This window comes from Lepus europaeus, chromosome 15 (genome assembly GCF_033115175.1).
Source record: "Lepus europaeus isolate LE1 chromosome 15, mLepTim1.pri, whole genome shotgun sequence".
Classification (NCBI taxonomy): Eukaryota; Metazoa; Chordata; class Mammalia; order Lagomorpha; family Leporidae; genus Lepus; species Lepus europaeus.
Window position 1 is genome coordinate 4,187,116 of NC_084841.1, and position 23,686 is coordinate 4,210,801.

General features: G+C 53.8%; 1 protein-coding gene across 2 annotated transcripts in view; it reads left to right on the forward strand.

Annotated features, from left to right (window-relative positions):
- TENT4A (terminal nucleotidyltransferase 4A) overlaps positions 1 to 22,618 on the forward strand; it is a 43,154-nt gene extending 20,536 nt beyond the window's left edge. The window contains exons 2-13 of one of the 2 annotated variants that reach the window (XM_062211730.1): positions 4,143 to 4,266; positions 5,181 to 5,227; positions 7,022 to 7,142; positions 11,531 to 11,638; positions 12,098 to 12,226; positions 14,240 to 14,453; positions 16,343 to 16,469; positions 17,411 to 17,511; positions 18,121 to 18,293; positions 19,083 to 19,241; positions 19,472 to 19,636; positions 20,539 to 22,618. In XM_062211730.1, coding sequence (XP_062067714.1) covers positions 4,143 to 4,266; positions 5,181 to 5,227; positions 7,022 to 7,142; positions 11,531 to 11,638; positions 12,098 to 12,226; positions 14,240 to 14,453; positions 16,343 to 16,469; positions 17,411 to 17,511; positions 18,121 to 18,293; positions 19,083 to 19,241; positions 19,472 to 19,636; positions 20,539 to 20,733 — 1,663 coding nt within the window. In that variant the 3' untranslated portion in view covers positions 20,734 to 22,618. The remainder of the gene's footprint in view (positions 1 to 4,142; positions 4,267 to 5,180; positions 5,228 to 7,021; positions 7,143 to 11,530; positions 11,639 to 12,097; positions 12,227 to 14,239; positions 14,454 to 16,342; positions 16,470 to 17,410; positions 17,512 to 18,120; positions 18,294 to 19,082; positions 19,242 to 19,471; positions 19,637 to 20,538) is intronic. The other variant, XM_062211731.1, reaches the window with a different exon arrangement.
- The last annotated feature ends 1,068 nt before the right edge of the window (positions 22,619 to 23,686 follow it).

The window sequence follows — 23,686 nt, forward strand, 5'->3', positions numbered from 1 at the left end:
AGTAGTTTCATGATTAAAAACTAACATTCACTAAAACTCTGGTTTCACGAGTTAATCCTTAACACAACCAGTGAATGAATCTTTCAGGGCTCGTTCTTGTGCTGTATGGGTTTGAGGTGGCTCTCGCCTGAGTCTGAGTCGCACCTGCTCTGGTGGGCCAGAGCCTCCCTGCTGTCTCACACCCTCACTTCTCCAGGGTGTGCTGCCTCCACAGCCCCTGAGGCTGGAGTGCTCCCTCTTGACTGCCAAACCCAAGTTGAGGCAGGAAGCCACCACTGCAAAGCAGAAGTTCTCCTGGTTTTGCCCCACAGAGGGTCTGTACCTTGGCCCCTCACCTGAGAGCAGATACAGAAGTTTCTCAGGCTTCCGGCTGAGAGAGGCAGGCTCCTGATCCAGATCAGCTTGGCTACAACAGCAGAGTAGTGGTCTAAGCAGCCTGCTGAACTCCCACCTCTGTCCCTGTGTCTTGGGGAACTTGCCCATTGAGTATTTATTCTCTAACATTTTCTGGGTATCTGCCATGGGATGGATACATCATTTTTTTAAAACTTATTTAACTTATTTGAAGGGCAGAATGATAGGGATATCTTCTACCTGCTGGCTCACTCCACAAATTCCTGCAAAAGCCAGGGCCTGGCCAGGCTGAAGCCAGGAGCCAGGAATAATATCTGAGTTGATCATGTGGATGCTGGAGACCCTGGTACTTGAGCCACCATCTGTTGCCTCCCAGAGGTGCATACACTAGCAGGAAGCTGGCTTGGAGTAGCTGGGACTCGAAATGTGATGGAGGCTGCCCAAACCTCAGCTTAACTTACTGCACTGAGCACCTGCCCCGGAGTGTCGCTGTGTGGGGCCTGGATCAGCAGTGACAAGGTCTGAAGCATCATCTTTGAGCAGAACATACTGGACTGGCTCCACTCCGGACTGATGCTCCCTGTGAGCAGGCGCTGTGCAGACAGCTGGAGGCAGAGCAGTGCGATCCTGGAGCTGCTGGGGCCCTGGGTACACAGGGACTTCGGGGGGCCCTGGGGAAGGTGCTGGGCCAGGAACTCTGCTCAGCTGCAGGCGTGGGCCAGAGGGGCAGTGGCACCCTTGGGCGGGTTTTAAAGGATGCCCTATCCACAGTTGTTCTCTGTCGGTCATCCTGCCTTGTTACCTGGCCCCACCCCTCACCCTTTGAGGGTTCCACAAAAAGCAAGATGCAGCCAGGAGTGGAATGCTTGTCACGTATGCTCTGCTGTCAGGTGCTGCAGTTAGACTTTGCGTATCCCTCTGAGCTGTGTCACACTTCCTGGTCCTCGGGCAGCTGCGGGAGTCTTGGTCTCGGCCTCGAGGCCTGGGGGGACTCAGCCAGAGCTGTGTCGCCCAGCTCGCTCATCCAAGGGTCAGTGCTGGGCCAGCCCTCCAGCAGTGTCCCTTCTGTTACAAGAAGGAAAGCAAAAATATTCTTGACTCATTATCTGGAATTTGTTATAGCATTTGTGAACTTTGACGTCTGGCCTATGCCAGATTCCAGGTGGATGTAGCTGCTGTTAGCATGTCTTGTTGGTAGGCCTCTGCTGCGCTGGGTACCAAAACTTGTTTGGGGCAGTTAGGTGGGCCGCAGTCTCCTTATCACTCTCTGCCACAGGGTGGCCCCGGCTGTGCAGTGAGCCCCTGCGCAGATAGCAGGTGAAACCCTCAGCCGGTGGGTGACCTGATTGGGTGATGTCTTGTGCAGGCCACAGCGGATGCACCTCCATGGCCTTCCTCTCCTCTCCTGGAGTGTGGAGGGGAGGGGGTCTCTTCAGAGTGGGGATGACCCTGATTGGGGATGCAGGTGCCTGAGGCCTGTAGCACAGACTGTTGTACCACATTTCAGATAGGTGCAGTGTAAAAGCCAGGTGACAGTGGTATGGGCTGTTCTGCAAGGGGGGGTCCTGAGTGACATTCTGGCAGACGGCAATGCCCTGTTTCCAGGGGATTCTCAGAGGGTGTCTGTGGGCTGTGGATAGAATCTTAGCAACCTGGCTTTGGTGCTCTTGCTCCACTTTGGTTGGGCCGGTTGCTTGGCCGTTCTTACAATGGCTGTTCCAGTTACCCTGTGTCGTAATCAGCTTATTTGTTTCTGTGCTGCTGTTGTCATCCTCCGAGCAGGGCCGTGAGGCACAGGAGAGCGCGTGGCTGTGCTCACAGGGACCCTGGGACCCTGTCCCCGATGAGCTGTGTGCAGCCATGGTGCCTGTGGAGGCAGGGGCACCCTGCACAGAGCTTGTGAAAGGGGCATCTTTGGCTCTTTCTGGTATGCGCATTAAGCTGCCACCACTGCTAATGCTAGGAGGTAGACTGTAAACGGCCTGCTGACCTGGTGAAGAGACAGCTAAATGCCTCGTATGTAGTTGGTGCTCAGTGATTGTTGACAAGATAGATGCTTTACTTCAAAAATCTTGCAGTTTGATAATTTTGGAAAAGTAACTTCACTTTAATGTTTAACGTTCTACTTTCATGGATCCATTAAAAACAGTTTGTGGATTCCTGAGTCAGGAATATGCTTGGGGTGAAGTTTTCTTTTAGTTTTTTAAAAAATAAACAGGATGCAGTTAGGTTTCAGCGAAGCCTGGTGCTGCAGGTGCTTCCTGACGGCAGTGTTGGGTGTGCGCTCCTCCTCGTGGCCTTGGCCAGCCCGTCCGTCTGCGGCAGCGTTTGCAGTGCCTTCTCCGGCTTGGAACCTGCAGCCAAGAGATGATTGAAGTTAACCTGAAGCAAGAGCTGCTAATTTGACATCGTGGCTGCTTAACCTTTTTTTTTTTTTTTTTTTCCAAAACTCTTAGGTTCTATTAAGCGTTGCCCAGCTCAGCTATTTTCTAGCTGTTGAGCTAACTACATTTTGTGTATTTGCTATTCGTTTTATTAATCAAACTTAGAGCAGAAGCAGGTGGATCTGGTTTGTTATCATTCCTAGGATTGGATCATCTGCCTCCCTTCTCCATTCCTAATAAACCCTTAAAGAAGATGAGGAGGATGTGCTTTCTTTGCTGTGTGCAGATGACCGGGCTTCGTCCACATAGTGGTGGCGGAGAGCCGCGCCTCAGCTCTCGGACTGCCCCGCAGCCTGCAGACACTCCCCGAGAGCTTTGTTAGGAAGCAGGGAGGGCCGTGCCTACCTCTGCTGCATGGGGGTTGGGTCTCAGCCTCCCTCGGGCGCCGCAGAGCGGGAGCGGGAGCTAGCTGGGGCTTGCCGGCTGCGGGACCTGCGTGCCTGTAGTGAGCTCGTGACTTACTGGTGTCAACTTAGTGGGCGTGGGCAGGCGGCTTGGGCACGTGGTGACTCTTGAGACTCTGTCAGGCTCCTGGGGATGTGTGTCATTGTCCTGTCTCGGGCACCCCAGGAGGTGCTGGTGGGGGATGGAGTGCACCAGAGCTGGGGGTCCCACCTCTGGTAATTGTGCTGTGCTCTATTTGCTGAAAATGACTGACACCTATCATTATCAGAATTCTTGGAATTCTCCCATTTTCTTAATGTGAAGTCATTGGGATGATTCCTCTGTATAAGTTTTTAAAGACCAATTATAAATTTATTGATAATTGGTACTGACAGATTTCACTCATGCTTTTTTTTTTTTTTTTTTTTTTTTTTAAGATTTTACTATTTGTTTGAAAGCCAGAGTTACACACAGAGAGAAGGAGAGGCAGAGAGGTCTTCCATCCGCTGGTTCTCTCCCCAAATGGCCGCAACGGCTGGAGCTGTGCCATTCTGAAGCCAGGAGCTTCTTCCAGATCTCCCACGTGGGTGCAGGGGCTCAAGGACTTGGGCCATCTTCTGCTTTCCCAGGCCACAGCAGAGAGAGGGATCAGATGTGGAGCAGCCAGCGCTCGAACTGGTGCCCATATGGGATGGCAGCACTGCAGGCTGGGGCTTTACCCGCTATGCCATAGCACTGGCCCCGAGATTTCACTCATGTTAATCTGTGGAGCTAAACCATGCTGTGTGGTTTTGCCCAGCACTGAATTTTTACCTCATGACACACTTTGTAAAAGGAGCAGAGAAAGTGGCTTCTGAGTGGCCAGAAGAACATACTCGGGTGTCACGCTGACGTGAGCAGGATGGAAGGTGGGCTTCGGTTTGATGGTGACGCGAGTCTGCTCTCTCTTCTGCCCGCTAGGCTTCATGAGGAAATCATTGACTTTTACAACTTCATGTCCCCTTGTCCTGAAGAAGCCACCATGAGAAGGGAGGTGGTGAAACGGATCGAAACTGTGGTGAAGGATCTCTGGCCGACGGCTGATGTGGGTATCTTCTCTCCCCTTCCCCACACAAGTGACTGGGAGCGCTCTGTGGCTGTCCTGTGCAGTCGGCTCTACCCAGACCTGTCCCTCCTTGACCCGAGACCGTGGTCCTGCATGGCAGCATCACCCGGGCGCTTGCTTGAGATGCATGTTCCTTGGCCTTCCCTGCACCTCCAGCGCTGATGCACGCCCAGGTGTGGTGACTGTTGGCCCAACTAGAGGATATTTTTTAGAGTGATGTGATGATTTTTCTTGTTTTAAATTCACCTTAAAGTTAGAAATTCTGTCCCCGTCCACATCTCCAAGTCCTGCACCCTATGTAGTAGCAGATGCCATGTGCACACTCTTTGTTGAGGCTCAGTTTTCACAGTGAGTGCGCTAGTGTCACTGCGGGAACCACCCTCCCTGACAAGCTGCTCACCCCCCTGGGTGACCATTCTAATCAGTCCCCTTCTCTGCCCGTGACGACCAGCCAGGGGGCTGATGGGAGACTGGTGCCAGTGGAGCCTGGCTGCCGAGCGGCATGGGTGCCCGCGGGGCTGGGGCTGCCCTTTGGCTTCCTTCTTGTAAAATGATGCACAGGTTTTGGCTTTAAACCTCAGTGTCTGAGGGCAAGGCGCTGCCTCACGGCCTTAGCTCTGAGTTTGGGAGGTTGTGGCAGAGTTTAAAGTTGGCTCTGAGAAGCTCTGGCCTTGGGCAGGTAGAGGTGAGAACAACAGTCCTTCATCCCTTGAATCCAAGTTTTAAAAGATCGCCTGTTTAGGACGGGTCTTTACCTTAGGGGGGATTTTCTGGTTGTTGTGGGGTGGTGGTTTTCTACCTGCCTTGCCCCTGTAGTTTTCCAGGTGAGGCCTGGGGCTTGGGAAGGGATGGTGGGAATGTGGAGGTGTTTTCAGACGCGCACTCTCTTCCAGGTGCAGATATTTGGCAGCTTCAGCACAGGTCTTTATCTTCCTACGAGGTGAGTGCCAGCCATGCTGCATGGGTGAGTGTCCATGCTGATTTGGGGCGGGCGCTGCGTTAGGGGCTGACGGCAGCTTCTTTACTCCGGTCCAAGGCCAGAAATGCTGGCTAGAGGAGGAGATGGGGGAGCACACAGGGAAAGCTGGCAGAAGATAAAGTTAACTTAGTGTGACGATGATGAACTGATTGCTTTGAACTTTTCTTCTTGCCCTTCATTTTTTGGGGAACAGAACTACTGAACACTGGAAACAGAAGGGAGATGAGCGTGGGGACTGGCTTAGCGCATTCCTGCTGCTGTAAAGACATTGCCACATACTGAGTGCATTACAAACAGGGACATTGATTTCACTCCTGGGAAGGCCAGGCTGAGGGGCTGTATCTGGTGACAGCGTTCTTGCTGCACTGTGGCAGGCACAGAAGAAGAGGAAAAGGGGGCCAAACGCTATCCTTTTCTTTAAAAAAATTTTTTTTATTTGAAAGATAGAGCTCTTCCATCTGCTGGTACACTCCCTAAATGCCCACAGTGACCAGGCCTGGCCAGGGCCAAACCACGTGCTGGGGCTCCGTTCAGGTCTCCCACGTGTGTGGCAGAGACTGACCCACTCGGGCTGTGTTGGCTGCACGTTAGTGGGAGGCTGGAGTCAGGCCTCATTCTGGGCATCCTGACATGGGATGCGGCACTCCCGCTGCATGCGTCCTCTCATCCTGGGCCTGCTCTCAGGAGAACGGCCTCAGTCTACTCCTGCGGACAGCTCCCGTGACCTCGTCGCCTCTTACAGGCTCCACATGCCAACACACCTGAACTAGGTGTCGAGTTTTTTTTATAAAAGATTTACTTATTGGAAAGGCAGAAAGAGAAGGCAAGACAGAGACCTTCTGCCTGCTGGTTCACTCCCCCAGGCCCACAGTAGCCAGGGCTGGGCCAGGTGGAGGCAGGAGCAAACAGTCCATCAGGTCTTCGCTGTGGGTGGCAGGGACACAAGTGCTTGCTCCGTCATCTGCTGTATTCCAGGCACGTGAGGAGGAAGCTGGGTTGGCAGTGCTGAGTAGCTGGGATTCGGACCAGGCATTCGCGTGTGGGTTGGGAGTATCCCAAGTGGCAACCTAGCCTGCTCTGGCACACAATGGCCGCCCCAACAGTCGGACTTCAGCATGGCTTTTGGAGGGGAATAAATACAGTGGAGAATGTTCTGCTGATACTTTTTGGGGTTTTTGAAAAGTTGGTCAGTTGACTTTGTTTTCCTGGAGATTCAAGCCAAATTTTATTTAAGCTGTTTTATAAGAACCTTAATATGATAGGAGAATGTCCAGCAAGTTTGCATGCTAGTTGTTTTCCCATCAAGGACTCCTCTGATATCCAAATTTTGTGTGCACCATTTCTTTAAGTTTTTCTCCCCTCACCCACTGCTAATTAGCATTTGGAAGCTGAAGGAGCTGCTGTCTTAGGATTTGGGGGTTTGGTGTTGGCAGGGCCACTGAGGAGCTGGACAGTTTTAGAGTGTAGTAGGTAGCAGGAGCGATCCAGAGTGGACAGTGCAGAAGAGGCTGCTGGGAAAGGAGGGGCAGGATTTTCATTTTCACCCCTAGGTGAGCTCATGCTGCTGGGAAAATCTTCTAACCTTTGTGCTTCCCAACCCTAGATTACAAGTAGTTCACAAGCTGCACTTTCTCTGTTTGAGGGTTGAGGGCCCAAGGGAATGTGCCCTGGCCCTGGAAGGGGGCCGAGGCAGTGTACTGTGGTATGGCTTGTGGTGAGGGCCGTGTGGCTGAGGTGCTCTTTCTTTCTGCCCAGTGACATAGATCTGGTGGTGTTTGGAAAGTGGGAGCGTCCTCCTTTGCAGCTGCTGGAGCAGGCCTTGCGGAAGCACAACGTGGCTGAGCCGTGTTCCATCAAAGTCCTTGACAAAGCCACGGTAAGTGTCTGCTCTGTACAGGAGCCCACAGCGCAGGTAGCCCGCTGACCGGCCGCTGTGACGAGCGCACGCTGTTGAAGATTCCTCTGCTTCAGATATAAACATGGTTATTTTACTCTTGTGTTATTGTTGTGATTTCCAGCTGAGAACATGTTTAGTGACAGTCTGAACTGTTGGAACTTGTGAGATCATCAAATTGTGTTGGTACTAAAATAGCTGGTCCTGTCTGCTCACGCTGGGGTGAGGAGGGAGGACACAGGAACACTCAGGTGTTGCTGCTATGCAGTGTGTCGTTCTGTGATCTAGTCATAGCGGTTGTGACTTAAGATTGCCATTTGCTGAGTTCAAGAAAGGAAGCCTTACCTGCTGGTTCCATTGTTCAGAAAGCGTCTGCACGTGAAAACCTTTTGTACCAGGGGGATTCGGAAGATGAGGCCAGAGCTGGTGTGTAGTCACTGAGGCTTAGGGCTCCCTAAGTTACTTGCCTGCAGTGTGACACGTACTAGCTCACCTGTGCTACAAGCTAGCGTTGCATTTGTGAGCTGGGTTTAACTTATGAGGTGTGGTTAAGATCCAGACTGGCAGAAGCCTAAGGAGGGGACTTGCGTCACTCTCACATGGGGAGAGCATGCTCCACCTGTTCCCAGTGCTTCCTCTGTCAGATGCTCTGGATGAGGGTGGGTAGGAATGGTGTGCCGTGCGCTGGCAGCTGCACAGTGTCAGGTCAGTATCTTGATGAGTTCACAAGGTGTGCACACCTGGACCCCAGCTTGTGGCCTGCAGAAGCAGCAGGCTCAGCAGGCGGGCTCTCTCCAGGCCCATCTCTCAGAGGGGGCTGTCTGCTCCCCTCATGGCCACTACAGATGGCCCTCTGGCTGCAGTCGAGTGCTTCTAAGCCAGAGGTGCGGGAGCTCGCTTCCATCAATGGCCATTTGGACATTTATGACATCATCTGCGGGCCATACAGAATTCTCAGCTTGAAAACCAGCCTGCTGTAGATGGACTGAATTTTGAGTCCCGCCTTCGGTAATTTCACTGGGCTTGTACGGCCGGTGGGCTGGACGTTCCCACCCTGGTTTCAGGCTCCCAGGCACTCTGGTTGTAGACAGCACTCTCGCCCACATTTCCCAGGTGAGGACACTGAGGCACAGGTCATTAGCCCACAGTGGGTTCAGCAGCTCTGGGAGGCGGTGCCTCCATGCAGACTGAGCTCTGAGCGCTGAGCTCGAGCAGCGTCCCTGGCGCCCCTCACCAGGGAGGGACTTGGCTCTCCCTTTTGGGGCTCCTCTGCCCGTGTTTGTGCAGTCAGTGACAGCACCCTCGGAGAGCAAAGGTGGCAGTGGGATTTCTGACCAGATGTCATCACTGGATTTCGAGCCGCTTACCAGGTCATGTCTGGTTGTCCTGAACTCCGGAATGTTCTGTAACAGTTGTTACAGGAGCTGTGCAGGCCCAGTGGCCTTGCTCCCCTAGCGTCTTTGGTCGGCAGTACCTTTTGCCTGGCCTGTGGCCTGCTTGTCTTCTGTGGCTGCCTTCAGTGGGTTCAGCTGCTCATCCTTGTCAGCTGGGCCTCCCCACCCTGCCCTCAGTGCTCACAGCGGCCTGGCACGGGCCTGTGCTCAGGGGGGAGGCTCGTGTGTTTGGAATGAGGACTCGGAGACAAGTGTTGCTGCGTGAGGCGGGGACCCAGAGGTCCTGCTCAGGTGTCCCAGTGCGGACCTGCATCTCCGTTTTTGATGCGTTCCTTGGGAAGGTGTTGTTTCTGTGCCATGTTGGAACACACCGGCCACAGCTGGCTGGGCTGTTCCGCTGGCCAACCTGCCTTCTCCACCCGTCCCTTCCTTCAGCCCCGGGTACGGGTTTGGAGCCCTGCGAGTGTGCTGAATGAGTGCCGACCGTGACCTTGGGTTCACTCCCATGGTTTTGGTGATGGGATCTCCTCTTTTACTGTCGTGGGGCCAAAGGAAATGAAATGTGGGCTTTGTTGCTGAGAACACCGTGGGCATGGGGGGACTCGTGGAGCACCATAGAATGACTCGGGCAGCTCTGATGTGGCAGATTTTGGTTGCTTTTTGACGATGATTCTTACCAGTGGGAATGTTTCCAAATATCCTCTATTCTCTGATTTTTAAGGAAGAATTTTTTTAAGTAAAACTGCCTTAAAGAATAAAAACCCAAAAGCAGAATTGTTTGGGGAAACTGTATTTGTATAAGATGTAACTGGTTTTAAGTTCCTTTGAATATTTTCAGAAGTCACCAGTGGTTAGTGGTGGCAGGCACCTGCCAGCATCACCAAACACGTCTGGTGTGGCCGGGGGCCCCTGCTGCCCCCTGCGCCCCGCTGTCTTGTCTGGGGCACTGCTGCCAGCTGAGCTGTGAGAATCCTGCGTGCCGGGCTGAACACCTGGCAAGTGCCCTTTCTTCTCGTCTTTAAAATCTGGGCTTCACAATCTCTAAGCCCTTTCTGTGAATGGGGAGAAACCCCCAAATCCTCTGTGTACTGTGGAGAATCCTGCATATTAAAGCACAATTATTCTTTTAAGCTTTTAAAAAATTTTTAGAGCAAGAAAAAAAATACAACAAAGGCTTTTATAAGATCAATTAGTAATACAAATATAAAATCTTCTAAACAATACTGGCATTGTTCTACTAACTGTAACACAGTGGCGTGAACAATTGGTCCCATTTTTTGGTACCCACTCTGCTTGTTAATTTTTTAAAGATTTATTTATTTATTTGAAAGAGTTACACAGAGAATAGGAGAGGCAGAGAGAGAGAGAGAGAGAGAGAGAGAGAGAGAGAGAGAGGGGTCTTCCATCCACTGGTTCACTCCCCAGTCGGCTGCAACGGCCAGAGCTGTGCCAATCTGAAGCCAGGAGCCAGGAACTTCCTCTGGGTCTTCCCATGTGGGTGCAGGGGTCCAAGGACTTGAGCCATCTTCTACTGCCTTCCCAGGCCCATAGCAGAGAGCTGGACTGGAAGTGGAGCAGCCGGGTCTCGAACCTGTGCCCATATGGGATGCCGGCGCTTCAGGCGGCAGTTTACCCACTACGCCACAGCACCAGCCCCTTGCTTATTAATTTTAAACTCATTGGTCACACACTGAATCTGGGAATCAGGCAGCTAAATCACAACTTTCTGGTAGTGACTAGATACTGGTACTATAGATTTGGTACTGTAGTTTTGCAAGAGTGTAGCGAGATTTTTTTGAAGTATGATTTTTTAAGCATGAAAGCTAACGTGATCAATGAGTGACAAATTAGTACATTATTTAAATTTTAGTTATACATTCTGGAAAAATTGTTTTACGTGGCTGGTGATACCCTAGAGCACCCACAAAGTTAGCTCTTGCATTTGGAATTTTAAAATTATGAAGGCAGGGGCTGGCGCCATGGTGCAGTAGGTTAATCCTCTGCCTTTGGCGCCAGCATCCCATATGGGTGCCGGTTCTAGTCCTGGCTGCTCCTCTTGCAATCCAGCTCTCTGCTATGGCCTGGGAAAGCAGTAGAAGATGGCCCAAGTGCTTGGGCCCCTGCACTCTCATGGGAAACCGGGAAGAAACTCCTGGTTCCTGGCTCCGGGTCAGCACAGCTCTGGCCATTGAGGCCATTTGGGGAATAAACCAATGGAAGGAAGACCTTTCTCTCTCTGTGTCTCTTCCTCTCACTGTCTGTAACTCTAACTCTCAAATAAATAAATAAAATCTTTAAAAAAAATTATGAAGGCAATGTTTTAAATTGAAAATGTCCACACTTTCATATTAAAAGGTTTCTTTTTTCATAGTGAAACTTATTACAACTAATTCTATTCAAAATTCGTTTAGTGTAATAGCAGGTGTCTGGGCCATAAGAAAAGGGTATTTTTACCTTCTAAAAAATACTGAAAGTTTAATTTAATTAAAGGATGGTTTCTAAAGCTTTCTTTGAAAAGGTAATGTAACATATATAACTACAGTGTCTACACTGCTTTAACACACTTCAGTCAGAATGTATCCCACTTCATTTTTACTTAAATATTACACCTGACACCAGGGAAACGCCATACCACTGAGAAAAGAGCATTCATCACCAGAAAAACCAGCTTATGATTATCTGCTTTCTATATATAAGAATGTAAGTTAAATTAATTGGATTTGCTTAAATAAAAATAGTACATATTAGCAGCTTGAACCAAAAATCAGAATTTCAAAAGAGGAAACATTGATGGTTCCAGATAAGCATCCTGAAGAGATGCCATCATTGTGTTCACGGCAGAGCTTGCAACATCAGCGTCAGTTTTTTAGTCTCGGAGCACCAGTCCCCGTGTCCAGAAACCTGCCTCCTGTGATGGTGCTTGAGGCAGAGTCACGGGGCGGACGGAAGCACAGTTCTCTAATTACATTGCTGCAGGTACCAATAATAAAACTCACGGACCAGGAGACCGAAGTGAAAGTGGACATCAGCTTTAACATGGAGACTGGCGTCCGGGCAGCGGAGTTCATCAAGAGCTACATGAAGGCAAGTTGGCGCGGGCCAGGCCGTAGTGAGGTCCCGAGCTGCCTCCTGGTCCTCTTCCCCTCCCCGCCCCAGTGTAGGCACGCCCTTGGGGATCCCGCTGGAGTCTGGGGCCAGCAGCACACAGCTGCTGTCCACGTTGCTTTGCTGCAGTGGCCATCTCCTAAGGCGATGGTTGCTTTGGTGTCCAGGGTTCTCTGTAGCCATCACAGCAGCTGGCCTCTGGCCAGTGTAGTCCCGGGCTCCGTTGTGATGCAGTTGAGGTTTACCTTCTCAGGAAGGCTCGGCGCCTGAGGAGGGGCTGGCAGAGTTGCTGACTGTTGTGGACCCTGTAGGTGTGTGATCTCCTAAGCAGGTGGCCGTTCCTTCCCCCCAGACTAAACTTTCTGTCATGTAAGATGTGCTGTGCAGTTTATTCAAAGTGTACTAACAGAATTTGTTTTTTCTTTTTGGGATTTACAGAAATATTCGTTGCTGCCTTACTTGATTTTAGTATTGAAACAGTTCCTGCTGCAGAGGGACCTGAATGAAGTTTTTACAGGTGGGATCAGCTCCTACAGCCTCATCTTGATGGCCATTAGCTTCCTCCAGGTGTGTACGCTTTCTCTGGGGGGGGAGGGGGGCGGAGGGCCCTTCCTGGCCAGATGCGGTCACTGCCTCCTGGTGCTGCCCCTGGGGCCCGCCCCCGCCATGCCCCCTCCCCGCTTCACTGTGCTGCCCCCATCTGGTGGGGGCTGACTTTTGTGTCTGATGGGGAAACCCTCTGGGTCAGTGCTGCCTTGCTGGTGCTCCTTTGTAGCTTGTTTGTGGCTGGCTTGACTGTTGGGGCAGGGAGGGCCTCTCTGGTTCTGAGTCAGGTGTCAGTCTGAGCACAAGGAACCGTTCTTTTCCGTTTAGAAAAGTCCCATTCCCTGATAGACAGTAGGAAGTCATTTTCTGGGCACCTGTGACTCATGCTGAAAGAACGTGAGTGTGGTGGGTGCCGTAGCAGAGAGGTGGCACAGGTGCCGAGCAGCGCGATGGAGGCTCCGTCGGCAGGAGCTTGGTGTCGCATGCTCGCTGCGGGCCGTGCTGGTGCTCTCGGGCAGGGTCGGCAGGAGCTCGGTGTCCCACGCTCGCTGCGGGCCGTGCTGGCGCTCTCGGGCAGGGTTGGCGGTCTCTCGGGTGAAGCAGTGTTTTCTGCATTTGTATCTTCCTGGATGAGAACTCCCTCCCTGTGCAGACTCTCGCCTGCGGACGTCAGCCGCGTGGCTGTGCCCTCGCACGCTTGTTGTTAGTTTTGCCTCTCATGCTGTGCTCAGTGCGGGGAGTTTTCTCGCTGTCCTTGGTGCTGCTGGTGACAGAACTGCCTGTCCCGCCACTCCTGTCATGGCGACTTCCTGGCTGTCTGAGAGTGAGGAGTGAGTGCGGGATTCCGTCTGTGTTCTCAGAGTTCTCATTGCACCGTGGTGTTCCACTTTCTGAGATGTGGCCTTCAAGCCGCTCTCCTGGTGCTGCACGGGACTCTGAACCGCACACCGCCCTTGGTTCCTGACTTCCTCATCTGCTCCTGCTGGGAACGCCTCTGTGGTCCTGGGGGAGCCACCTTTAGGGGCCCACCACCTGGCTCAGGGCCTCTCCATCCTGCCCAGTGGCCAGTAGAGCTGTGACGAGGGTGTCTGGTGCAGGAGGGAAGCCAAACCTGGCACGCGGCAGGCTGGACTGAGAGCAAGGAATGAGGAAGCGAGTGCACCTCTTGTGCTGTGGGAACGTGCAAATGCACAGAAGCCAGACTTGCTGCAGGCCACGCGTCTGCTCGCGGAGCTCTGTGCTGCACCATTTCCTGTCCCTGTGTGTCTGCCAGGGCACTGGGTCCCCTCTCCTAGACTGGTGCTGACAGCGTCCCTTGCAGGTGTGCGTGTTCTGTGTGCAGTCAGGATGGCCGCCAGCCACGCACAGCTGCCGAGTGCTGGCAGTGTGGCTGGTGAGGCTGAGAGAGGGAATCTTGATGCATCTGACTGGTTCAAGCAGTCGTCAGAGGTGGGCAGCACAGGCCCGGACGGCTCGGAGGTGAGTCTGAGGCGCTCAGGCAGTGGTTTTGGTTCCGGGTAGTGGGTTAGGCCCTTGAAGGAGGTGTGGCGCTGAACCAAGGCCGGCGCTGAGCCGCGTGATCGCAGGATGAGGTTTGCCGTCAGTGTCGGGTGCAGGTCTGGTGACCTCTCACAGCCCAAGTCAGTCCGTGCACGGTCTGGTTTCGTGTGGCACTCTTCAGTCTGCTGCTGCCACCTATTGGCTGTGTGTGAGGGTCATGCCGGGAAGATGACAGCCAGCCTCCGGAGCAGTGAATTGTGCCCATGCCGTTGGTGTACTTATCTGGCAGCGTGTGGGCGTTCGGTGCCTTTGTGTTTGTAGGAAGGTGACACAGGGATTGCCAGTTTCAGAAAGCTGAGCGAGGGTGGGAAAAGGGTTGCTCGACGGGGGCCTTGCGGGTTCTGTGGGTGCCCCTCACTGCTGCCCCTGCGCTTCACGGTGCTGGCAAGGGAGCCCCCCTGCACAGGCCTGGTTGTGTGCTGTGTCTGGAATGTGGCTTGAGCACACGTGACCTGTGGACACCTTGCTTCACAGCTGCACCCGCGGATTGACGCCCGGAGAGCTGACGAAAACCTGGGGATGCTGCTTGTAGAATTTTTTGAACTCTACGGAAGAAATTTTAATTATTTGAAAACTGGTATTAGGATAAAAGAAGGAGGTGCCTATATCGCCAAAGAAGAGATCATGAAAGCCATGACCAGCGGGTACAGACCGTCGATGCTGTGCATTGAGGACCCCCTGCTGCCTGGTGAGGGAGGCGGGCAGCCTCCAGGGCACACGGGGGTGGGGGTGGGGTCATTTCAGGCCCTGAGAACCCAGAGTAGTTGGTGAGTGTGGGCGCAGGCCCCTCCAGTGCTAATGGGGTTCATAGTAGCATTTTTAAAATTCCTTATTTAACGCTTGTAATAAATGTTTTGTTACTTAAACTGTTCACATTCCGTAATCATAATTAAGGAAAAAAGTTCTTTTCTGATTACACCCTAAACCATTCACTCTCCAGAAGCATGGAACATGTGCCATGGGAAGCCGAGTGCTCTACGTGGCTGTTGGTGTTTATTGGCAGCTTGTTACTCAGATGCCACCCACAGCACCCGCAGATGTGTAGATCTGCATGGTAGCTGTGGACGGGACGGGGTCCTCACCCCTCCCTGGCAGGGCCGAGCTGGGCACAGCTTCCTCGTGAGATGCCCCTTGCTGTGCTGAAGGGTGTTGCCCCCCCAGGCCTTGGCAGCTGTCTTACTGAATCTTTGCCGATCTCATGAACCTGTGTGTGATAGAAATTTTCATTTAGTTTAGATTTCCTGGATGATGTGTGGGTTAAACACGTTGTCTATCAGTTCCACAGTGGTTTTGAACATTTGTCAGGTAAGGCACTGTTCTCTGTTGGTGCTAAGACCAGTGGTGGACAGGTGCCAGAAGAGGCGGAGGGTGCCAGCCCAGGCTCGTTGCTCTCTGTCTTTCCTGTCATGCAGCTCCGTGCCTCTGTCCTTCCTCTCCCTGCCGTGAGGAGCCGTGTGTGTCATGGAGACTGCTCCCGTCACACACGCCGCACTCCCCCTTGTCGTTCCCATCTGTATCTGCCGTGTTTCGCTGTTCACCTTCTGTATAATTTTTAAAGTATCTTCAAATTTAATTATTTTGTTTTAAGGCTTCTGAAGTGTGAGATGTATTTCCTGAAATTCTTTTGAAAGAAAATAGGCCTATTTTGTTTAATTTATATGTAAGTGAAAATTTGACACTGTGCTTACCAAAATTAAGTCCTCTTGACTGTTTAACCTGGTGGCTGCAGCAGTGGCTTCCTCAGGTTGGCTGTGCACTCGGTCAACACCTGAGAACTCCCCTGGAACCGCTGCCTTCTGAAAGGTTCACTTCCTGTCTTCCGTTAGTGCTGACTGAGCTGGCGTACACTGGGGGTGAACTGTCCATGGAGTCTACAGCTGGCGATTAACTTTTTTATAAAATATTTATTTATTTGAAAGAGTTACAGAGAGAGGGAGGGAGGGAGAGATGGTCCATCCGCTGGTTCACTTTCCACATGGCTGGAATGCCCAGGGCAGGGCCAGGCCAAAACCAGGAGCCAGGAGCTGCTTCTGGGTCTCCCCTGTGGGTACAGGGGCCCACACACTTGGGCCATCTTCTCCTGCTTTCCCAGGCACATTAACAAGAGAGTCGGACCAAAGTGGAGAGCCCCGGGACGTCCACCAGCACCCACATGGATGCAGGCGCTGCAGCTGGCAGCTTCACCTGCTGCGCCAGGGCGCTGGCCCCAGGTGGATCATTTTGAGGACTTGTAATTCCCAGGTCCGCGCTCACAGCTGGTCTTTGGCTTCCTCGTGGTTTTTGCCACCTGCAGAGTGACGAGCTTTCCCGTGAGGGTGCTCTGCCCAGGGTGCCGCCTCTCTTCACATCGGCAGGTCGGGACCCCAGAGCATCGCATTGCCAGCCCGGCTTGCAGCCTGTTTGCGGGCGCTGATTTCAGTGCAGGCCGGGGGCCGTGGCCGGATTCAGCTTGGTGGTGGGGTCTGGAAGTGTTTTGTGGTGAGGGACTGTGTCACAGTCACTTCTGTGGAGGGTCAGGATCACCTGGCTAGCGGCTCCTGTCCCTGGCAGAATTTCACAGCCGGCTTTCTGTTGTAGGAAACGACGTTGGCCGGAGCTCGTACGGGGCCATGCAGGTGAAGCAGGTGTTCGACTACGCCTACATCGTGCTGAGTCACGCCGTGTCGCCGCTCGCGAGGTCCTACCCCAACCGAGATTCCGAAAGGTGACCCGTCCTGGGCTCCTGGTTCCTGGGGCTCGCCCTCCCGCCTGGCTGTGCTGTTTCCTGCCCTGGACTCCGATGGGTGTGCTGTCGTGTTTCAGTAGCTCTTGAGCGTGTTGGTCCAGGGATTCAGGATGGCTGTATTTGAGTCGTCCTTGGGCAAGTTGCTTCTGACAGTGGACTTGACGTGTTCTTCAGGCTGTTTGTTCTGGGATGACGGTGGTGGTCGTGTTTTCTGGTGTTTAAACCTTTGGCCAGGATGCTGCTTCTCCCGGCAGTCTTGAGAGTGCGGCTTCAGCCTGGAAGTGAAAATGTGTCCAGCACTCAGCCCCGCCCTCTCTCCTACTCACGTTCTGTTGTCCCTCACTCTGTGTTCTGGTCCATGCTTGGACTGTGTGCTCCATTTTGGCCAGAAGTAGTCAACTTTGGCCCCACATGATGCCCTTTGGTGGGATGACGGAGGGCAAAGAAGAGGGGTGTGGTGTTGAGAGCAGTGCTTGAAGCAGCGTGTGGACAGCTGCCTGGGCAGGTGGGGAGGCCGGGCTCAGAGGTTCCCCAGCGCTGGTGCTGGCAGTGCTGCTCCTGGGTCTCAGAGGGTGCCCCCGCAGAGTGTGCAGGTGACGGCGTTCAGTGTCACTTGCCACTGTCTCCATTCCCGTGTGTGTAGCAGGAAGTGAAGATGCTAGAACCCTGTGGTCCCTGCAGGTGGGACGGCAGGCTGCCCTGGCCGGGAGCAGGAGTTAGCGAGTCACGGACTGCTCCTTGAGTGAGCCTGGCTGCTCTGTGCCGTGGCCTCGACCCATCAGAAGGCACGGCCGCTTTGTGGGTGTGATTACGGTAGCTGCAGCTGCTTTCCTCCTGTTTCCTCTTAGCAGGAGGTGACGTGTGGTGGGCTGTCCAGGAGGCCCGTGCGTGTTGACACCCAGTCTTCTTGTCCCTTGCAGTACTTTAGGAAGGATCATCAAAGTCACTCAGGAAGTGATCGACTACCGCAGGTGGATCAAGGAGAAGTGGGGCAGCAGAGCCCACACATCGCCAGACCTTGGTGAGGGCAACTCGCTCGCGCCGCCCTCAGCCCGCCGACCCATCCGTGCAGACGGCTCCTTGTCATCCCTGGGTGGTAAACTGTGCAGACTGAGCAATTCGCTTGTTTTTAGGATGAGCACTTACGTCAGCCTGCGAGGTCTCACGCAGGCTGTCCAGGTGCCACTCGCGGGGTCGTAAAGTTGCTAGTGGCTGCACTAAATGTGAGAAGAAACAGGCGAACTTCACTTCAGACTATCAACATTTCAGTACTACAAAGAAGCATTTCATAGTCTCTCTTTGTACTAAGTATTTAAGATCCAATGTGTGCTTACACTTTATAGCACACCCTAATTAGGATGCAAAATTTTCATCAGAAATACTTGATCTGTATTTAGATTTCACTAAGTTTATAGTTGAAGGTGATTTACGAATACACACGTTAACACCATATTTAAATGTCTCCCAGTTACGGAAAAATTGAATATAATTGAATGAATTAAAGTTGAATATAAGTTAAAATTACAGCTTACAGGTCAGTCTGTCAGCCTTGCCGGCAGTGATTTAAGGCCTTGACTGCGCCGTCTGCCTGCAGTCCCCTCGTAACCTGGGCTTTGTCTTCCCTCCACAGACAACAGGATTAAGATAAAAGAGCGAATAACCCTGTGCAGTGGGGAGCCTGCCCAGAACCGAGAGCCGGGGTCGCCCTGCAGCCAGCGCCTGACCCTGTCCCTCTCCAGCCCGCAGCTCCTCTCCTCCGGTTCCTCCGCGTCCTCTGTGTCGTCGCTCTCGGGGAGTGACATCGTGAGTGTGCCCTGCCCTCCTCTGCCGTGTCGGGGTTGGCTTGTGTCCACAGCAGTGAGTTCAGGATGCTTCCTCCCTTTTAGCTTTGATGACTTTCTGCTTCTTTGTGCCTGCACGTGGCGGTCAGCCCTGGGGGTCCCCAAGACAGGGACCCCAAGAACCTTGGTCTCCGTGGCCTGTGGAGGCCGGGCAGCTTCGCAGGTGAACCGGTGAACTTCCTTGGATAGTTGTTCCATAGCTATTTGGAGATAAAAAATTAAGTCCAGGTGTCTGTTCTGTATTTCTTTGAACATTCTTTTGGGCAATCTGGATAGTGTGGACTTCCTGTGGTTCAGAAGTCAGACTGACAGGTCACAGCTACCCTTGAGGCAGTCCACTCCCCCCCCCCACCCCCCCACCCCCTGCCTTTTATTTGAAAGGCAGAAGGAGTGACACTTTGATTTATTTGAAGGGAAGAGAGGGAACCTCTTTCCAATGGTTCACTCCCCAGATGCCTGCAGCAGTTGGGGCTGGGCTGGCCAAAAGCTGGGAGTCAGGGACTCAGCCCGGTCTCGCACACGGGCGGCAGGAACCCAGTCACTTCAGCCACCGCTGCTGCCGCCAGCGGCCGCATTAGCAGGGAGCTGCATTAGCAGGGAGCTGGAGGCAGGAGCCAGAGGCAGCTGTTGGATCCAGGTACTGCGACCTGGAACGCAGGGGTCTCCACACTCGGCCAAGTGCCCGCTCTCCACGCAGGCCTTTCTTTCCTACTTTTAAGAAGCTGACCTTGTTTTTTGTGCTGGATTGAAGGATTCGGACACGCCACCCTGTACCACACCCAGTGTTTACCAATTCAGTCTACAAGCACCGACCCCTCTGATGGCCAGCTTACCTGCTGCCCTGCCGATGCCCAGTGGCAAACCTCAGTCCACGCCTTCCAGAACACTGATCGTGACCACCAACAATCAGGTGCGTGCCCACATGCTGGCCTGGGGACAGACTCCAGGGACCAGTGTTTCGGCTGGGAAGGGCATGGAGGAGATGGGGAATAACTTTGATAAATGAGATGTTCCTATCCCGTTAGAGGGAGTTATCTCACTTTTCCTGGCTTTGTACCGCGGCCGTGCAGGGCTGAGGCACGGAGGTGCGGCTCTGCCTGTGGTCCTTGGGTCCCCACGGATGCCTCTGTTTTGTTCCAGACCAGGTTCACCATCCCTCCGCCGACCCTTGGGGTGGCCGCTGTTCCTTGCAGGCAAGCTGGCATCGAAGGGACTGCCACGCTGAAGGGCGTCCACCACTCGTCTTCCCCGGCCATCCCCTCGGCATCCCCCACCCCGCTGTCCAGCCCGCATCTGTACCATAAGGTGGGTCTTGTCCTGGCTCCACCTGGTGCCTGTGGGCTGTCCCCAGAGCTGCCGCGCCGCGGCCAGAGCTCCCGGGTTTCTGCCTCCCCCAGAGAACCCAGGGGCATCATTTTACAAAGGGAGTTTGTGTTCTGATTATTCAGCTTTATGTTTGCTTTCCTTCCAAAAGAAAACTTTAAGAATGTGAAATTATTGAAAAATGTAATATAGTGAATTCCCCTGTTTCTGCTGAACCAGTGAGCATGAAGTGTGACGTAAGCAAGGCTCAAAGGGAAGGCTGCTTTGCTTTCTTGTTTCCTGTTAAGTGCGTTTTCTGCCGTGGGCCTGGGGCTCCCCGACCGTGGTGGCACCTGCCTGCCCACGTGTGCACTCTCAGCCCCTCCCCCAGTTTGCTGAGCTCTGACGGCTCCTGAAGCCCGTGTGTTCTCCTGCTGTGCCTGGTGGGGGAGTCCACAGTGCAGGGCCTTCTTTGGAAGCAGCCTGAACTCAGACCGCTGGGTGTGGACGTGGGCGGGGCCCCCAGCAAGTGTCACCCACTTGGCTGTTTGCAGAAGGTCCTGGTGGGAGGCACCTTCTTATTTCTGTGGACAAATAGAACTCACTGGAAGTGAGATTCTTAGTTGGTGCAGGTTGACCTCAGCCAAGATGCTCAGGGGTGCACGTTCCCACCCCCTCCCTGGTCAATGTGGGAACACCCGGCGTGTGCAGCAGGACAGGCCGGCGCAGCCGTCAGCCTTCGTATGACCTCGGCACCTGCGCCTGCGGCTGGCTGAGATGAACGTGACTCAGGGCCCGAGCTCCCTGCCCCAGGACCGAGTGTGGGTCGGGGAGGAGGGGAGGGCAGGTCCTTGCAGGTGTCCGTGTGCTGGGCTCCAACACTGCTGTCCCTCTTGGTCTCTCAGCAGCACAATGGCATGAAGCTCTCCATGAAAGGCTCTCACAGCCACACGCAAGGCGGCGGCTACAGCTCTGTGGGCAGCGGAGGTGTGCGGCCCCCCGTGGGCAACCGGGGGCACCACCAGTATAACCGCACCGGCTGGAGGAGGAAAAAACACACGCACACGCGGGACAGCCTGCCCGTGAGCCTCAGCAGATAGTGGCTCCGCTGCACTCCCCCACCCCAGGCTGCCCAGCACCTCGGCACCACGCGGACTGAGACCAGCGCCCGGCCCGTGAGCTGGGCCCGCACCAGTCACTCTGCATGTCTGTCTGTGTGGCGGTCACGTCCGTTCCCAAGAACAACGTGTGCTCATCTGTGAGGCCTTACAAAGCGCGGGCGTCGGTGCTGCCGCCCCCGGGTTCTCCGATGTGTGCTGGAGCAGGCGGGCTTCCGCTGGGGCAGCCACCCTGGCCCCGTGTGGTTTGGTGTCTTCATCTCACGTGGGTCGAAGCAGCAGAGGCGATCAGACGCCATCGGCCATGTCTTGTCCACCGGCAGGGTTGGGAGGTCACCGTCTTCACTGCCCTCGTGTTTGGTTTGAAGCTTCAGAACTGTTTTTCTGTGTACATATTGACAACTTATGATTTGTGCAATAACTCAGATATTTTTTATTTAATTTCGTATTTTCACATAAGTTATATTTCAGGGAGGAGGGACTTTTTTTTTTTAAACAAGCTCAGATCCTTTCCCGAGTCGTATTTTCTAAGTTGGGTTCATCGTGTCGGCTGTTGTTGGATGGGCATCGTCACGAGCACTGTGCCGAGGGGCTGGGGGGCTTTAGTTTTCCTTCTTTGCTTTTTGGTCAGAGGTGAGTGAAGGAGCTGACTGCCCGGCGGCTCCTGGGGGCTTCAGCCCCAGGCCCTGCTGCGGGCCCAGCTGTGGCCCTGCCCTGACCGCGAGTTTTAACATTTTGATTTTGTTCTTTTAAACTTGACAGCAAATCCAGCATTTAAAGTGCCAGAAGCGTAACTTTCTAAGGGGAGGAAAGGTGTCACGGAATGAGATCTTAGAGCACGTGGCCTCGGACACGCTCGAGCGAGTGTTGGGCACAGCCTGTGATGACGGGGTGCTGAGCGTCAGCGCAGACAGTGGTACCCAGTTTTAGGAAGTGGAGAAAGGAGTAATGTTGATTCCGTTGAGGAATCTGTGTAGCAGTATGCCTTCGTTCTGTTAAGAGCAAATCCACGAGAAGTGCTCCCTCCGGCTGCTCGGCGCGCCGCGGGAAGTGTCGCCACTGGCGCCCACGCCGGACGCGTGCAGGTACACTATGCAAGTGTGTTCCGCCACAGCCACCACTCTCCTCGCTACCTTGTTGGGAACACGAGGAGCTCCGTCCTGCCTAACCCTGCGTTTCCACAGCACCACAGTTGTCCTGGGAGCGGGTCGTGTCCTGTGGGCCGCCCGGCCCCGCTAAACACTACAGGGAGGCCGGCCTGTGATGTCCACGCGTGGAGACGTCGAGATGCGGGGCCAGCTGCTTGCCGTGTGCAGTGGGGGTCCCGCACTGCCGAGTGATGGACACCCAGCGAGGAAGCTTTAAGGTGTCTGCCCCGCCTTGGAAGCAGGCCTGGCCTTCCCGGGAGCTGCCGCCTGCCCTGCCGGTTTCCTGGTGGCGGCCAGCAGAGTAGCACACTGTGTCTGCAGTTCTTGGTGATCGAGAGTTATCCAAAATATTTAAAAAATATTTAAATTGTGAACCTATTGATAAGGAATATTTATAAAAACTGACCCGTAGGCCTGTACTAATCTACGCGTTAGCAATATTGACTGTAACCCACATTAAGGAAACCACTGTGGGGACAGCGGCGAGTGTCCCCTGGGGTGCACATTTTAAAGCTCCGTTCATAGACACCGGTTCCATGTTCGTGTCCGTCATGGTGAACCAGATGAATTGGCCTGGCTGCCACTGTGGTCGCGCTACAGGTTTAACAAACAGATATCATGTTTCGATTTTTTTTGTGTGTGGACAACAATGTGGAAGCTAAAATTGACATATTTTTATGTAAAGTTTTTCTATTCTTTGATTTTTAATAAACTTTGGAAACCAGTTTTGTGTTTGAGTCTGCTTTCCCCTCGAGGTAAGTGTGACGTCTGCACGGGCCGGGAACCTGGTGTGGAAGAGGCATCACAGGGCGGGGAGCGGGCGGGAGAGGTCATTTGGTGGCTGGTTCTTTAAATCGGGCTGGGGTCCTGGGCTTTGTACAAGGCCTGAGCAAGAGAAAAGGAACCGAGACAGGTCCTTGTTCGCACCGCGAAGGTGATGGGGATCTAGAAAGTCGTGTACCCGGTGCTGTTTGCACACAGTCTGAGAGCCTGGCTGGGATGCTTCGTGTGCAGGCTTTCCCAGGAGATGTCTGCTGCTTCCAGCTCCTGGGTGGTCACGCCACAGAAGACAGCATTGCATACCACAACGATCAGAACGTAGCTTCAGACAGGACCGATTTGCAATGTGGAAGGAAACGTGTAAGCGTTTTTCTAGGTCAGTGAGTGACAACTCTGAGCGGCTGCAAGGCCCTCTGGGTGTTCTAGAGCCGTCAGCCACAGTGCCTTGCATCGTGCAAAGCCAGGCACCGTGGGCAAGCGCCCCTCCTCCCCGAGGTGGTTCTGGTGGACGTGACAGCCCTGACCTTGACGTTCGCTCTAGGGAAGTAGGTGCTTGGGGAGAGGGCTGCCAGCCTGGTGCCCCCAGATTAGGCTGAAGCCCAGGGCTGGTGGGCACCGTCCAGCCACGCTGGGAGACTCGAGCAGACTGGATGTCACCAAGTTCACTAGAGAGTGGGCCGATGGGGTGTTGAGGGGCAGGTCTGTGCTGGAGGGGCTGAGACATGGCTGACTTAGGATCCTGGCGAGAGCGCCAGGTGGACGGGGTAGGCAGGAGAGGCATTGCCCTTGGCCTCTGGGTTTCCCTATGATTGGCAGTGCTGCTTCCCCAGAGCCCATGCCTGCAGGGGACCAAGGAGCCTGGCAGGAAGTGCCCCCCGGCATCTAGAAGGAGCCAGGTTAGAGGTGGGCCTGGAGCCCGAGGGGAGCAGTGAGATGGGCCCGCTCTCCTGGGGTTCCCCGGGGAAGGAACGTGTCCGGGCCCCAGCCATGGAGAGCAGGAGACTCCT